General features: G+C 34.0%; 1 protein-coding gene across 5 annotated transcripts in view; it reads right to left on the reverse strand.

Moving 5' to 3' along the window:
* Positions 1-17542, reverse strand: part of Unc13c (unc-13 homolog C) — a 583769-nt gene that overhangs the window by 100524 nt on the left and 465703 nt on the right. For all 5 annotated transcript variants that reach the window (XM_048793668.1, XM_015480644.2, XM_048793667.1 and 2 more), the window contains 2 exons: positions 9753-9830; positions 5039-5116 (listed from right to left, as the gene is read on the reverse strand). In XM_048793668.1, coding sequence (XP_048649625.1) covers positions 5039-5116; positions 9753-9830 — 156 coding nt within the window. The remainder of the gene's footprint in view (positions 1-5038; positions 5117-9752; positions 9831-17542) is intronic.

Raw genomic sequence — 17542 nt, forward strand, 5'->3', positions numbered from 1 at the left:
GCCAATGACAATTCAAACACATCAAATCAAGATTCAATATATTGTACAAATTAGATTGTAGATGAAGGGAACATTAATAAGTCCTACCAGAAAGTAGGCTGGTAAAAGTGGAGCACAAATAAGAAAAAGGTATTCTGTGCTCTTTTCTAATTATATTTTCCCTGTTTTAAAATCATAGAGCAGTGATTCTCAAAATGTAGTCCCTATCCTAGTAGCATCAGTAACTCTAGAAATTTGTTATAAATAAAAATAATGGGGCTCCACTCTTGACCTACTGAAGCAAATACCCTGAGAGTAGAGTTTGCAATGTATAAGCTTACTATGTAATTTTTATGCATGTTAAAATTCAGTAACTGTTGACATGGAGGATTATTTCCTTTAAAGCAGTGGTCTTTAATCCTCTTGCACATATAATGAGAGGGTAGTGCCAGGTAGAAAATGACAGAGGTTAGTTTCTTTCCTCTTTGGTCTGGGGTTGCTTAGCTAATGACCAAGTCCATTTTACTAATAGGTTCTTCAATGAATTTCATTGAGCTACATACACAAATACACTTTTGGGCAGGCAAATGCAATTTCTAATTGGCACTTTAAATTCACCAATAAAATTAAATATGATATAGATATGCATCTCTGAATCAAAAGAATATCTCAGTTGTTCCTCAAAATACACACATTTTAGTCTGGGCACAGTGGTGCATGCCTATAATCCCAGAAGCTCAGGAGGCTGAGGCAGGAGAATTGCAAGTTCAAAGTCAGCCTTAGTAACTTATTGAGGCCCTTAGCAACTTAGCAAGACCCTGTCTCAAGATTATACATAAATAATTAAATAAAAAAGGCTGGGATGTGGCTCAGTGTAAGCACCTCTGGGTTCAATATCTGGTAGCCTATCCCCCGTCCCTCAAAAATACACATTTTAGGATTGTGGGGTTTTGTCACAGATTTCTTGGTCCTATTCAGCTTGGATATATGTAGAAGTCACCCTTTTAGGATATTTACCACCATGAGATGAGAATGTTGCATGATCTTTGAGACATATCAATAAAGATAGCATTACCATTGTGCCAACTTGTCTTCTTTGTGGTTAGAAGAATGAGAGAATTTAGCTGAACAAACCAACCCCATATCTTCCTAAACATCTTAATTATGGCTAACTTCTAGAATTTGAAGGACTGTCAAGCATTATCAGGCCTATAGAAAACTACAGATTCTTCTGTTTGAAAGGACTGTATCAATACAATATTGCAAAGAAGTAATTCACCTTTCACTTACATATAATCACAATTCTTCTAAATTACTATGTTTTACAGAGTTCTATAACCATACTTATTAATTCCTGAAGAAAAATTAAATTTTTAATTATTTAATTTTCTTTTTCATATATTATACAAATTAGATTGTAGATGAAGGAAACATTGATAAGTCATTATCATGTACTATAACCATATGTTTCTGTAACCAAATAAATGCAGACTAAGTATTTGTAACTGATATATGCTGAATTATATTCATGAAGTAATTAAGCTATTAAAATAATAAAAACACAAAAAAAGTTTTACTTTTGAGCTATTTGAGCTGTTAAAGATAATAAAATAAACATTCACCAGTGAACAACAATTATCACATGGCATTTTGATAATGATTTTTCTGTTCTAGTGTGACAATGTGATAGGTAACACAGTTGGGGATAGGGGTATAAATGATTAACCTCTCTGATTTCTGAAGTCAGTTCATAACTTGGGCTGGCTCTTTTATTTTAGTATAGTGATTCCTAAACTGTATGAACATAAAAATATCACTTGATGTGCTTTATGAAAATAACCTGGTCCTCATTTCTAAAGTTACTTTTTCTGTGTAATTCACAAAACTTATTCTGTATTACTTAGAGAAATCAAGTTGTGATTGTAAAACATACTCTTATACACAGAGAAGCTTTTGGAAAGTCACTTTCTAGGAGAAGAAATTTCGTGGTTTGCTTTTCATTTTTGATTTTCTTATTAAACAGGGTACTGGAAAAGAACTCTGTTGACATGGCCCATGGGACATCATGTGTGTACTTCCTAATGAAAACAGCTTAAGTGATTACTATTTGGAGCCATCTTGAACAACATAATCCCAATGTTGTTCAACAATGTTTCCATCCTGGACTCCACACAGAGTGGATTTTTCCACCACAAAAGGGTTTAAAATAATCCTGTTTCCAGAGAGAAAAGAAGGTTAATCCTAAAAAACAAAGAGCAACTGCCCTCACACAATGATCAGGTTAAAGCAGCAGAGAGCTGCAGCATCATGCAGCCATGCCTGCAAGGGGCCAGAACTTTGCAAAGTATAAGAGGCAAGCAACAGTGTTGTTAGAAGCCAACTAAGAAACACATGGCATTAAAAATATGTGGAGCAAATGCAATAACATATATTTACTCATTAGATTTGTGTAGCAAGAACTGCACATTACAGCACAGATGGAAGGGGACAAAATTTAATAAACTCCTAAAGAGTAAGATCAGTGGTAGAAAGTTTGCCTTTGGGTTTATAATCAGTTTCACTGTGAGGAAATATCTGGGAATTAGCATTAGTTCTCATAATATAACCTTTAAAGGGTATATAAGTATAAAAGCTATATACACTTTTCATATTGAAGGGTGAATCCTGTCATTCTTGATAAAATCCTTGTCATCTTTATAAAATCCTCATATTAAGAAACCCATTTAGATACCGGCATATGCAGGTAAGGGTGTTGTAATGAATCTGCCTTTTACTTTGAGGTTCTTGTGTCTAGTGGAAGGTTAACAACAAATGACCCTAACATATTTCTGTATTAATTTAGTTTATTTCTGCCTGGAAGGTTGTATGTCACACTCAGACTTGGATTCAGGTCTTGTTTTCTCCTGATGCTTTACAATTCCTATGCCAATGTAGACGGGTCCTGCTTAAATTTTTTTCTTAGCAAAAAAAGACAAAAGTTGAAAAAGAACTATGCATGGAGAGACAGAGATAGAGAGAGAAAACATAGAGGAGAATACATATATAGTGAGGAAAGGGAAGAAAGATATTTAAATGTAGGAGATGAAGGATAATAAGGTCAATGTTATCCATCCAACAGGTTATATAGTTAGATGCTAGACATTCATTTCATTTATTAAATTAAAAATTCCTTTTAAATTATGTATGAGGAGTTTAACAAATAGATATTGCATGGCTATAAAAAGAGAACTCACCACACTCAGCATTTCTGTCTTTCTTATTTTTTCCAGTAAAGAGTTCTCAAAATTAAATTTATAGTGTGAAACTTGGACATTTCAAACTGATTCTTATCTGAAATAAGAATCCATTTTTGACTGACAACTGAGCCACCTAACAACTTGTTTACTTAGCAGGTGGCTTAGCCCATACAGTTTCTTCTAAGTACAGGTTTGATTAACGTGTTCCGTCCGTCTTTTCTGATTTTTCTGGTTAATATTCGGCTCAGCAATATATTAGTCATATTGGAGAGCACATATCGAATAAAAAGGAAATAGTAATAACATGAAGAGAAATTTCTGGAAATATGACATTTTAAACATAAGCTCATTCTTAAATGATTCCTGGTCTTTACAATTCACTGAAAGGAGATGGGATTTCCCATAAGAAATCAGTAATTTATTTACTACTTTTCAAAATTGTAAATGGACTTAGAAGTCTGAATATAAAAGCATCACTAAAATTAAGAAGGGGATCTTAAGTTATGATCCTTGAGTGCTTGTGCTCAACCAGTTTAGCACATGAAGTTTGAAATGAGATTGATGCCCTCCAACCTTGCAACAGTCATTAACACACTTTGGGGAATTAAGCCTTATTTTGTGCAAATTACACTGAGACTGCAAGGGAAACACAGCTCATAAAAGTTCATGTTAAAAAGTTTTGCACCATCACACACATATTCTGGTGCTTCTCATTTGTAGGATGTTAAGTAGCAACTTCATTTTTTTTAAGAGACTGAAAATGAAACAGAAATAGTTGAGTGAGAGGCGTGTATAAATATCCTCTCAGGGTTAAAAGCAACTTCGTACATGAAGAAGCACCATCATAAAAAAGCATTTCCAGCATCACAGATTTAGAAATAAAAGAGATACGTGCTTTGAACTTCAACCTAGTTTTACATATGTCTACATTTTACCACAGTTAGGATAATGTATACTAACTTTGAACAGAAATATCCACACACTCAAAATGAGCTGTTCTTGGGATTGTTCTCAGGATTGTTTCATTATGGGGAGGATACAGTGATTGAGTAAGAAACCCTGCTTCAAGACTCTCGCCCTCAGCACTTTCTCCATTTCTCAATCCTCACACAGTCAAATGTTTGGGGGGCCTGCTGGTGGGGGGTGGGGGAGGCGCGAGGAGGACTGCCAGGCAGGAAGAGGCAAGTGCACAGCTAATGTTTCACTCTGCCTGATCCAAACAAGCAAATGAGAGTTAAGTAGGCAGTGCATTGGCCTTTTGGTGTAGTATCAGAGAAACAGCCAGGCAAAGGATCAGATGCATACTATCACAAACCTCATAAAAGAATCTCTCTCCTTCCTTCTTCTGTTCATGGAATTGGAAGCCAAAGATGTTGGACAGAGACATGACACATTACAGACACAACACACAACACATTTTGACATAGCTTTTTTGATGTGAAAAATAAACCACTGATATATCCAAAACCATTCATGCCACAATGTGTATTTCATAACAAACATCAATATTAAACTGACATTGTACAATACAATAAAAAATCTATTATTTGTGGTGCTTTACAGATCATTAGCATATGTGCATATATTTGTGTATATATGACTCTATATACACAAGACAAAAGGCTTTCTCCCTCCTTCCATTCACACTTCTCTTTACTAAAGTACTCTATTGTAGGTAAAAATTTCCTTGATTGATAATGGGATTTTAGATTATCATCACTTTACGTTCTTTGACAAGCCATGTAAAAATTTGATTAACGAGATATTCTGCTAATGATCTCTAAGTAGGTATTCAACAAGTGCAGGAATAAAAACACACTTACCTCTTTCCCTCCCATAGATTCAAACATTTTTTCCAGCTGGACTCGTAATTGTTGAATATTGTTCATCAAGATACAGGGCTTTAAACAAGGAAAATAGAAGAGTATTTTGAATATCATATAAATATATATATTGAATGAATTTACCTTAAATGTGGCAGTATACAGCTTTCATTGCTGTCCTATTATATTTGGCAAATACAATCACTCAGCTACTTCAAAATATGGCGAACAGCTAAGGATCGAAAAGGAAACAATATAATGATCATTTTGGGAAATGAAATTTAATAACATACTACACAATAGACCATTGGAGACTTGCTCCTAGGATTTTTTATCCTGAATATAGTGGCATTTCATGCTTAGAAATTAGCCACATTATTTTTGAATTTTTACTTTGGGAAAAACAGATTAGTTTAAATTCTGAAATTTCACTGTTTAAAGACAAAGCACCATCTGAAAATTTTAATATATACATATTAAACCCAGAATTGAACCCAGTGCCTCACACATGCTAGGCGAGTGCTCTATTTGCCGAATCACTGAGCTACAACACCAACCCTCAAAATTTTAAATCCAAGAAAATTTTTAGAAAAGTAAGATCACCTTTAATGAATTTCTCTTGCTACTGATAAAGTGCACATGCTGATGATATTCAGGTCCCCTTGTTACCTGTTTCTGATCCATATTTCCCTTTGCATTTTCCTCTGTGCCTATGAATCATATCTATCATTTGGGTTAGAGCTTTCTTTCCTAGATTTTATCTTTCTTTTTATCACTTATGTGGCATTTGCTTTATATTACTTTATATTTAAGTTGCCTCTCACCAGCTAACTTTAAACACATTGTACTTGCTGAGTTGCTTTTTTTTTCTATTTTTTCTTACTTGCAGACTATTGCACATTACTTTAAATATAATATATGCCTTAAAAACATTGTTTTTGTTTCCAAAGTTTCATAGATATAATAATAAAAAAAGATGTGAAACTTTGTGACAAGACTAGATGTGATCTTAGAAGAGTAGAAATTAATTTATAATTGGAAAAGTAAAATTTGGAATAGTTACAGAATCATTTAATATTTCCTGCATATCAATTCTAAAGAGCCAGTAAGTACATCAGTGGAGGAGACAACAAAGAAAGGAAAATGGATATATCGTTCAAGTTGCTGGGAAATGAGCCAATAATGAATCAGAGAGTCAAGCAAAGGACTCACAGGATGTCAGAGAGGTAGTAGCTCTCATCAGTGGAAAGATTTTATTATTGCCTTAACCACATTCCTGACCTTTGAAAAACTTTGTACTTGACTCTTAAAGTGACCACATCTTGACACTGATTTATGAAAACAATTTTAAACTTCTATTCTGATCCTTTGATTCTAGTCACTTAAATACTAATTGTTTTTAGCACAGATAACTGAGATTTATCCCTCGTAGATTCCAGTTAGCTGAATCAGAATGTTCCATAAATGATTCTGACCCCTGCCAGGATCAGAACTACTTTACCTAGGTTTACTCCTATTTCTGAATTTTCAGGGAATTCAGCATCTTGCCCTGATGTCCACACACTGAGCCAATGTGCTATTTTCTTCCACTAGGAAATAGGGTCATTGTGATAATTTTTATTGCAGAAGGGGAAGATTTGGCATGAATTTGGTAATTGTACCAGGAAGAAATCCAAGGTCAAAATAAGACTATGTTTTATAATGAGAACCCTTCTCAAGGGTGAAGGATTTTATCACTTGCTCCCAGTGGGTCTGACTCTCATGTGATTTTTCAATATTAGCATTGAAGCCTATCTTTGTTGGCACACATAACAGGATCCCAGTACCAGCTTTATAAATGAAGACTAACCACCAAGCCTTTTTAACATGATCATTTCTGAGCTATTAAAAACGAAATAAAAATGGGTGGTTGGGCTCTCTTGGCATGGATTGCTACTGACCCTATGGATTGCTATGCAGAAAAAGAGATGCAATTATCCAGAGGAAGATAAAAATAAATATGCAGTTCTCCTCTTTTAGTAAGCTTTTTGTGGCCTTGAAATGCCCAAAGTTCACTTTTATTATATCAGTATTTTAAATCAATTCATCAAATAACTGATGAGAACTAGATTACAAAAATCTACCTTAAATGTAATCATGAAATGGCTTTTAGTTTAAACATATCATAGTAAACAAACAAATAAACAAAAGAACATTAATCTAAATCAGGGGTATTGCTTGTTTAGGATTTTAGTAAGTTAAAATAACCCATGTTTGAAGTCAAATAGTATCTTTTTATTTGTGCATTTTGGCTTTCTTCCTAAAAATATAGTCCATTTCATTTGATCTTAATCTAAAACAGTTAGGAACCTGAAATATGATGAATACAAAAATTAGTTTTGTTTAAACTAGGGCCATTTCTACATTGCTGAAGTATTTCTGAGTTAAAATATTTTTTTAATTATCAAAAATAAAGCAATTATGATTTTGATAATTTTGATATCTTTTAGAATATGGGATCAAAAGGATAAAAGTGTTTTGACCCATTTGCAATTTAAAATGTCACAGCAGAACATTACTTATTCTGACATGGACACTGTAGTCTTTAACTTTGACCCCTAGCAAATCAAATGTATGGTCATATCTTAAATGATGTCTAACTTTAAATGTTTCTAGCTCAATTTGCAGATAAACTACTATATCACAACATATATACTGAGAAATTTACAATAAATTTCAATGGTGTTAATACTAAAATAAATTTATAGTAATAGTTACATGTATTCATGAAAATGTACAAAAGCACTTACTTCCTTTGTCTCAAGTGAAAGCGTAAATCAAGTAACAAATTTATATTCTTTTATAAAAGTTAGAAGTTAAAATAATACTAATAATAACAGAAAGGAGATCACTAGAGTAGAGCAAGAGGCTAGGAGGAGGGAGAATGGGAGGGAAAGAGAAGGCACCAGGAAGGAGATTGATCAAATTATGTGCATGGACAATGATGGCATAATGAATCCCATTATTATGCATAATTATAATGTACTCACAAAATGTTAAAATGATTCTTTGAATTTAAGCAATCATGTATAAGGCTGGTAAAGGTATCAGTAAGTAGGGAAGAACAACTGAGGAAGGAAAGTTCCTGTGCTAGAATATTTGCAAAGGCTTCTTTTTCTTTTTTCTTACTATAAAAAATTATTTTAAAAAGCATGACTGGGATTGTGGCTCAGAGGTAGAGTGCTCATCTAGCACATGTGAGGCCCTGGGTTCAATCCTTAGCACCACATAAAAATAAGTAAATAAAATAAAGGTATTGTGTCCAACCAATTCTAAAACAAATAAATAAATATTTTTTTAAAAGCATGAAACAGAAAAATTACATAGAATAATACAAAAATACTAATTGATAATATTTATCTTATGGTTTTTATTATAAAATATAATGTAGAGTGCTATAAAACATCAAGTTTGGAAGTCTATAGGAGTCTTTAAAAGTGAATTTTCCTTTGTGAAAAAAAGGAATTAACTTTAGTATTTCACAACCACTTTTGGACTCCTCATTTTGCTATCCTAATGCAAACAGAATCTTTTTGAAATTATAAGGCATTGTTTAAAATTTTAATATAAACTTCAGATATGTTTATCTTCTATCCTTTAATTAGAAACATATGCTTCCAATAAATAATACTCTATTTTACCTTTAAAATATTCATAGTCAGTGTCAATTAGAAATCACTGCTGAGATATGTGAGAGTTAAAATTTCTAGGCAGCATATTAATTTAAGGGAAAGAGGCAACTTCTGGAACCCTTAAGAATCATCAGGACTGACTTAATGAGCTGTCAGCAAGAGGTCAATGGGGTTTCAGCAGACTAGTAGCTTTCTTAGAATTCTCTTTTAAATAGCAAGGACTGATTTTTTTTTTTTTGAGGGGGAAAAATTCCTTGTTTTCTTCTCTTAAAAAAAAAGATAAAACTCTTAAAAATTTAACTTAAAAATCCTGTCTTCATTTCTTAACCACTTTTTTCAATACTTTTTGTTTGAAACCTCTTACTGTCAACATATTTTTCCTGTCAACATATTTTTCTTGTCAACATGTTTAGTGCTGTCAACGTATTTTTCCTAATAATACAAATGGTAAATAAGGAGTCTTTCACCTTTCATCATAAAACAGCCTTGATTATATTCCAAATAATCAGTTTATATTGCTTTTCTTTATACATTTTTTTGAGAAAGTTGGAATAATAGTTTGAATTTTATACGTATTTCCTCAATCATCAAAAAATACATTAATAATTCACAGTAAGAACCAATTTATTCCATATACTAACCATTCTTCTCAATCTACTTGAAAATATAAAGAACAAATTATACTTATTTTAGCATTGGTGTTAAAGTGAAACTAGTTGTTGTCAATACTTATCTAATTTTAACTTCCTAATTCTCAGATCCCATTGTTTATAGAGTATGTGAATTTTCAATGATATATGCTCATCTTGTTTCTTATCAACATGGAAAACCCAAAGGTTTTGAGACACTTTTCAACCTTCTTGTGAACCCTGTATTGAAACCAATTTGAGACTACTAGAGATATTTTCAAAAAATTTCTCGGGATCCCCATTTCTTATTGTCCTGTATGAATAAAGAAATTAATAATTTCTCTTGCTTCCTCAAAACTGGAAGAAGTAAATCTCAATGAGAGATAACTTGAAAGTAAAAACAGTTTTACTTACCACGTTTTCTTTATCACAATATGAACTGAAATCACTTGACACAATTGCCGCATACTGGACCAGAACTTTATTGATAGTCTAAGAAAGAAAAACACTGTGAAATTTATTCCGGCAAGTATGCAGTTTTACATGTACTATATAGGCTAATTCAAGGTCAGACTTAAGTGTTTTCAGCTGAAAGGGAGCCATCAACAGTGATTAAATCTAATCATTATTTAAAAAAAAACTTCAATCAAAGTATCATATTTACTTGATAATTTGTCATAGTTCTGAGTGCATTTGAAATATTCCACATGAATTGATCCTATTTTAATATAATTTGCTCCACTGTAAAATGCTTTATTTTCTATTACTCAGAATATACATAGGCCATCTCATGGCAACCTCCAACATGCTGTGTACTTACTATGTAGTGGTCTTTAATGGTCCCCCTTCCCATTTTTAAATAGATAATATTATGCTCTGTATCACCTTCCATACCTGTCATGCCAAATTTATCTGTAGTGGTCGTTTTATCAACATTCTCCGTTGTTTCTAAGTACCTGATTTATGTACACATTACTTAGTAGTGACTATTTCAGTGATAGTGAATCATACTGAGAGAATCAAAAACCATTCCTTAAAACCCAAATGTTAGGGCTGGGGTTGTGGCCAGCGGTAGAGAACTTTCCCAGTGCGTGCGAGGCCCTGGGTTCAATCCTCAGCACTACATAAAAATAAATAAATAAAAACAAAGGCATTGTGTACAACTAAAAGAAATAAATATTTTTTTAAAACTCCAAATGTTAGCTTTTGTTATGTCATACTATCCTATATCTTGATACATTTACCACTTTTTACTATTATAATTTGCATATGAAGCATTGCCAAAGGCTCTTGTGTTGAAAATTTGGTCTCTGATGCAGCAATATTCAGAAGTGGAAGTTAGGGGGAGTAATTTGATCATGAGGGCTGTAACCTCATCAGGGGATTAAACCACTGACAGATGAATGGACTGAGAGCTGGTGGAAACTGTAGAGGTGGTGGAAACTGAGAGGTGGTAGACCTGGTTGAAGAAAGTAGTCACTGAGGTTGTGACTGGGAAGGGTATTTGCTGTTATAGCCTCCTTTGTACTTCCCTTTTCTTCCTTTCTCTGTTTCTCTACCTCTCTCTTCTCTCTCTCTGCTTCTTAGCTTACTCTGCCATGCCCTTCCACCATGATATTTTGTCAAACTCACCCTTAGACCTAAAAAAATGGAGCCATCTAAGCATGGACTGAAACCTCAGAAAGCATGAGCCAAAATAAACTGTTCCTCCTTTGTTTTTGTCAGGTATCTTGGTCACAGTGACAAAAAGCTGACACCTTTACAACATTATTTATAACCATTTCTGAGTCTAAGGATGCCCTCCGCTTCCATTAATTATGGAAAACAGAAAAATGAACAAACTAAGTTCATCAAATTTTATTGCAATTATGGAAATATGTATCAATAAGTTTGGATCCTACCACTTTAACATGTAGCTTAAAGTGTCATAAGCCAAATGTGGATGTGATTTTCTTAGAAAAGATGAAGCAAAAGTAACAGTAGAAACATGTCATCTCTTTTTAGAAGAAAGTCTAAATAAAAACATTTTTATTTCCTTTTTTGTATAATATATAATGCCTGAAGATATTTTTGTTTTTGTTTTTAATTCAAAATCAACTATGAGAGATATTCCAAAGTCAAGCTAACAGAAAGTGTTTACTCTATAAACGTCAATGCACCAAATGTGACTATAAGTTTGTTTATAGGCTTTTAAAATCACAATGAGAATCTGGAATTGGGACAATATGTAGACAGAAAATTGATATTTTTTAGAAGTATGTGGTAATGTGACAATATGCATCAATTTAAATAGAAAGTTAGTCTTGAGAAATATAAGAGCTTATCAAGCAGCAGACCAACATATTTGGGAAAACAGATGGTTGATCAGATTGAAATATCTTCTAAACACGTATCTTCAAATTTTACTTTAGACATAATGCTGAATTACTATGGGCTTTCTTAAGGAGTTCTCATTCCTTTGTACATATGAACATTACTCTCAAGTTATAATTTCTTAATGGCAGTGTAAACTGTAGGAATCATTTCACTATATTGCAAGAACAAACATAGGTCATATTCTTGACTTTAGGAGCTTGTTGCAAGTCAGACATTGTAACTTGTTCAGGATAAAGTTTGGGATACTCAAAAATCCCCTGGGTGACTTGCTGAACAGGTCGTTTTTGTTTATTTGCTCATTAATTTTTCTGGAGAAAAAAAAGGAGAATCCAGACCTCAGTTTACAATTATCCTCAGTGAATCCCCCATATTCTACCACTTTGCTTTACATCATAGAAAAACCCTAGTCCCTTGAATTTATGTGTGGAATAAACAATCCTGGGATCTCACATTCACTAGCCTAAGAATGCCAATGGAAATAAGACAGAATGGACTGGAGGTAAAGAAAAGTGCATAGTCTTATGGGATATAGTTTAAGACAATGTGCCTGCAGAGTGGCAATTATAATGCTGTAATAGCTCCTGGGTATTCTTTCCTAATTTGCAAAGTATACTTGATTCAAAATGTGCAGTGCATATTTTAAGGGCAACTTCAATTTCATTTTAATTTATTTAATGAAATAAAATCACTACCAGACAGTTGTCTCCTAATACTAATACATATGCAATGCCTCTTAACTCATTGGTTTTCTGAGTGCAGCTCTGGGATCAGCAGCACCATAAGCATCACCTGGAAACATCTGGTCCCATCCCATATCTGCAGTTAGCAATTTTGGAGTTGAGCCCCTGTAGTCTGGGTCTTAAACAAACCTTCAAGTGATTTTGACCATATTAGTTTGAGAACTATTGTCCTAACTAATACATGGGAAGGCAGGGGTAACTATGGAAGGGGTCCTAAGAAAGACCTGTATATGAGTTTAGGTTATGATTACCTTTGGGGGACTGGCCTATAGAAGTGAGAACAGTGCAGAGAGACCACACACAGCCTAGTGGGTATGTTTGTATCTTGTTCCATAATAAAATACAGTTTATACGAAGAAATGATCATGAGAAGTAGAGGGTTCTTTTACAGATGCAGACAAAAAAATTACTATTCCAAGAGCTCCATATTTAAAAAAAGATGAAATTCTAATGGATTGTGGCAATAGAAGCCAATGATTCTGCTGCATTTAAAGGATCAGAAAGGCTGACTAAAATATCTCCCAGCCTCAATCAGTTCTGATCGGACATGCAGCTAATGGTATAGCATCGAGTGGGATAGGCATCAATTACCCAAAGGCTCTGTGGTTTTCTGAGCTAACACCACACTAGTAGGAGTGGGCTGAATATCTTGTTAACACTCCAGTAGTTCCATCTATTGCATTGCTCTTATCAGTGAGTTAAGAATTCTGGATCAAAACGTATCTTTCATTCACATTTTATGCATGTAACAGTACAGTATTAGATCAATGAAAGGAGGACAGGAAGACTGTCACATCAATTCACCAACAGCAGAACTGTAACTTGGATGCCTTATGTTCTGTATTTTAACACATCCAAAATATGATAGGGCACCCCAATTCTTCCACCACAGATGCCCAGGTTTGGCCTTACAAGTAAAAATAGTGAGATTCACTTCCCCAGCTCACCAATTTATTTCTAATCACTTCAGGATGAGGAGGGAATGCAGCATAGTGGTTAAAAGCATTGCATGCATACCATTTTTAGGTGGGTGCTTTGTTTCTATAATTTAAATATTTTGAGCCTGTGCCATCATTTGAAACTTAGGGAAGATAATATTACCAATTTCTCAGGGTTGTTGTGAAGAATAAGTGAGACACCCTATATACATTAGATTTATATAGTGAGACACCCTATATAAAATATTAGCATTTTACAGACTTAATATATTGTTATTATTAATTTTGAAACTAGTATAAGGTTCCAGAAAACCAGGAATAGGAATGCATGTGCTTTGTTCACCATAATATCTCCAACTGGAAAATAGAAATATTTATATGTAGGACAATCAGTTAATATGTGTTGTTTTAAGTAATATTAATGGTATCATTATTTAATATCACCTTTTAAAATCAAACTCCCCGTACTTGTTAAGAGCAACAACATGATCACAGGAGTAGTCACCCACTTGGTGAGTCAGCTCAGCTTCTGAATGTCCCTTGTATGAAATTTGCAGCATCTTGTTTGGCATCTTAATCAGTCTTATAAACTCTTTAGAAGAAATAATCATCCCTGAAACTCCCAATTTTTGAGGGCTAAATCTTCTAAAATATCTGCAGGCATCATTAATATGTCTTATTTCTAGGAGATGGTTTAAATCAGTATAAATCCCAAGAAGAGAATGAATGCATTTTCTGTGTATTTTGATATGCGTATTCCAATCCTAAGAGGGTAGAGTGTTTGAGACTAATAGTGACATCTTATGGAATTAAAACAAAAGAAAAAGCTCCAAAGGTCTGCAGTTATTATAAAATAGCAAATTATATTAATCACGATCTTTCATCTCTATCTAATTTTTACATAGATACAAATTATAGATAAAAAGGCTGACACTGGAAAAAAGAATCCAAATGATGTTTATGTACCCTTTCATTTGTTTATTTAATTTATTTTTCTTTTTAAAATCTATTTTGCATTTTAAGACACCGTGAGAGTTAAAAAAATACTGACATGATTTTTTAAAATCATTCTCACAAAATAGAATCTCTATTTCAATGCAAAACACAAATTTCTTTCCAAGGAAGTGTTTTTCATTATTACATTATTTATCTGTGATAATGATTAGATATTGTTGAATTCCTATACATTAAAAATGTTTTACTTAATTGAAATTTTTATTGTGCCAAAAAACACACATTTTCTCAGTGGCACATACATGGAACTTAAGTCTTTTCTTCTTGCTTCAGTGAATGTTTCTTAAGTGTGATTCTAATGGGATCAATCTGTCTATTCCCTCCTATCCCAACATGGCTGGATTGGGCTCAGCCTGGCAGCTTCAGAAAGATGAGTTGTTCAGGACCTTGGCCTGGTTAGCATTCCTCCTTTCTCACATTACTTCCATGTCTCCTGCCATTACCTGCTGCCTGGGTCCTCCAACAATGAATTTTCTGCTGTACTTGTCTGATGTACAACTACAATAGTATGTTACTAAATATATGCAGTCAGAGTTTTGAATTCTCATATGATCCTTCATCTGCTACAGGTTCTACAGTTCCAAGAATAGCATGTGACATACTTTCTCAAACACTATATTCCTAATGACCTCATTTCATTCATTTTTTGTATTTACCCAAGATTCAGCTTTTAGAATAATTCTTTTATAGATTTTATCCTATTAGGGGACAGTTATCATCTAATACCAAGAAAGTCCTCTCTAGGAATAATCCAAATAAATGTTTTTTTAGTTATTATCTTAAAAAGTAGAAGATTACTTGAGTCTTCCTAAATAATAAGTACAAGGATATGAGTTGAACGTATTTCATGGCAAAAAATATTGTAATAGAGTTTATGCTGACAGTTTGCTTAACAGTCTTCATGACTGCACATTTTATGCTGGCTAGCCTTTTGGCTTGTTCTTTGAGGTTCTTTACAATGTGGACCTAGTTTTCCCGTATTATTTTGTGAGCCTTCTGGGCTTGACTTACCTCATGGTTTCTCCTTGTGGGGACCTCTTGGGCTAAATTTCTTTTGCCACAGAGTGGTGAAGATATCTTACAGGGTCATTCAAAAAAGGTTTGATGTTTTATGACACAGAATTAAATCTTTGTGGTGTAAAACTATGGAATTTCTGGATTTAATTGTTACCTTAGCATAACTCTGTCTTATCACAGTTAATAAAGATGCTATCTCCTGCAAGACATCTTTCCTAATTATCTGTGAGAGAATCTGGTTAAACTTTTCTAAGAGTTAAGCCTATCTCTAACCTCACTGACAGGTTCAGACCCAAACCTGCCATTCACAAAGGACCTTAACTTTTCAATGATAATGTCAAATGAAGATATGTAATTAGTATGTTTCTGGTTTAAAGCAGTTGCATGATCAATGTACACATGAGCTCAAATATGTTTCCTCAAGATTTTTCTGTTGAGGGGCTGGGGTTGTGGCTCAGTAGTAGACTGCTTGCCTAGCCTGTTTTAGGCACTGGGTTTGATTCTCAGTACTGCGTATAAACAAGTAAAATTAAGGTCCACGACAACTAAAAACAAACAAACAAACAAACAAAACAAAACCCTTTTCTGTTGAACCCTGAACCCTTCTCTAATTCCCAGTACCTCAGAATGTGACAGTATTTGGAGAAAAGTTTTTTTTTTTTCTTTTTTTTTTTTTCGGTATGGGGAATTGAACCCAGGGGCACTTAACCACTGAATCACATTTCCAGCCCTATCTTTATTTTTTTATTTGAAGAGACAGGCTCCCACTAGGTTGCTCAGGGCACGTTAAATTGCTAAGACTGGCCTCGAACTTACTATTCTTCTGCCTCAGCTTCCCAAACTGCTGGGATTATAGGCATGCACCACCACACCCAATTGGAGAAAGACAATTAAGGTAAAATGACACCTCTATGATGGACTCTAATCCAATCTGTCATCCTTAATTTGAATACAAAGACATCAGCCACACCTTATACACAGAGGAAAGATCATGTGACGACATAGTGAAAAGGCAGGCCATCTACAAACTAGAGAGAGAGGACTCAGAAGAAACCAGACTTGTGGATACCTTGATCTTAGGCTTCTAGCCTTCAGAACTGGGCGAAAATAAATTTCTGTTGTTTAAGATGCTTAGTATGTGGTATTTTTGTTATAGCAGACTTGATATCTAAGAACTAATACATCTTAAAAAGTACAAAATTTAAACTGGGTTTTGTCATTTCCCTATTTTCTAACATGTCAAAATACACACACACACACACACACACACATTTCAACCTCTCTGATCCTCTGATTATAGCATTTGAATTTGTCACAGTTGTTTACAGTTTTGGTCTTCCTACTGTAAGTTTTCTTCTGATAGAGATTATGCTTATTCACTACTACCCCATTATAACAGTAATAAGTGTTCAAGTAATCAGTGAGCTCTCACTGAATGAACATCCAAAACCTCAGTCATCATTCAACCCATGGAGCCAGACTTACATTTAGGTTGGTCAGACACAGGAATGTGTAGATAGTTCCTCTAAATTCCTACCCTGCTCAACAATCCCCCAATGTTTAGTGTTTCCTAGATTAGCCAAAAGATTAAGTCTAAACTTCACCTGTATAACAGAGATCTTCTAGTGATGAACCCAGCCTAATTCCATCTTAATATTGGGAGCCATCTCGTCACAAAGTCATGTAAAGTTAATTTCTATTTTACTATAAATTACTGCAGTTTCTAAACTTGCTTGGAATGCCAGCCTGTGACTTGAACTTACCCATGCCTGGCTTTCCCTGACCAGATAACAACCCTCTCTAAAACCTTAGCAGCACCTCATAAATTCTGGTGTTGGGATCTAAGTTTACTCCCTAACTTGAAATGTTGAACCATTTAGATCATTAACCTACTATCTGCCTTTGTATTGTGCTTGTCAAAATCCTGTTATCTATAAGTTCTCAAGACACCCCACTTTGCAACTTTTTGTGCTATGAAACCATGCTCCTCGAGAGCTGGAGGACTGTCCTCTAACCCACGGATTTCAGGAGAGACAGTCCCGTTGGTCAGAATTACAAGCTTGCTTTAATTTGATTTAAAGTTGGAGTCGGTGGACTTTTTTTTTTTTTTTTTTTTTTT

The sequence above is a fragment of the Marmota marmota genome, unplaced genomic scaffold (assembly GCF_001458135.2).
Source record: "Marmota marmota marmota unplaced genomic scaffold, marMar, whole genome shotgun sequence".
In the NCBI taxonomy this organism is placed as follows: domain Eukaryota; kingdom Metazoa; phylum Chordata; class Mammalia; order Rodentia; family Sciuridae; genus Marmota; species Marmota marmota.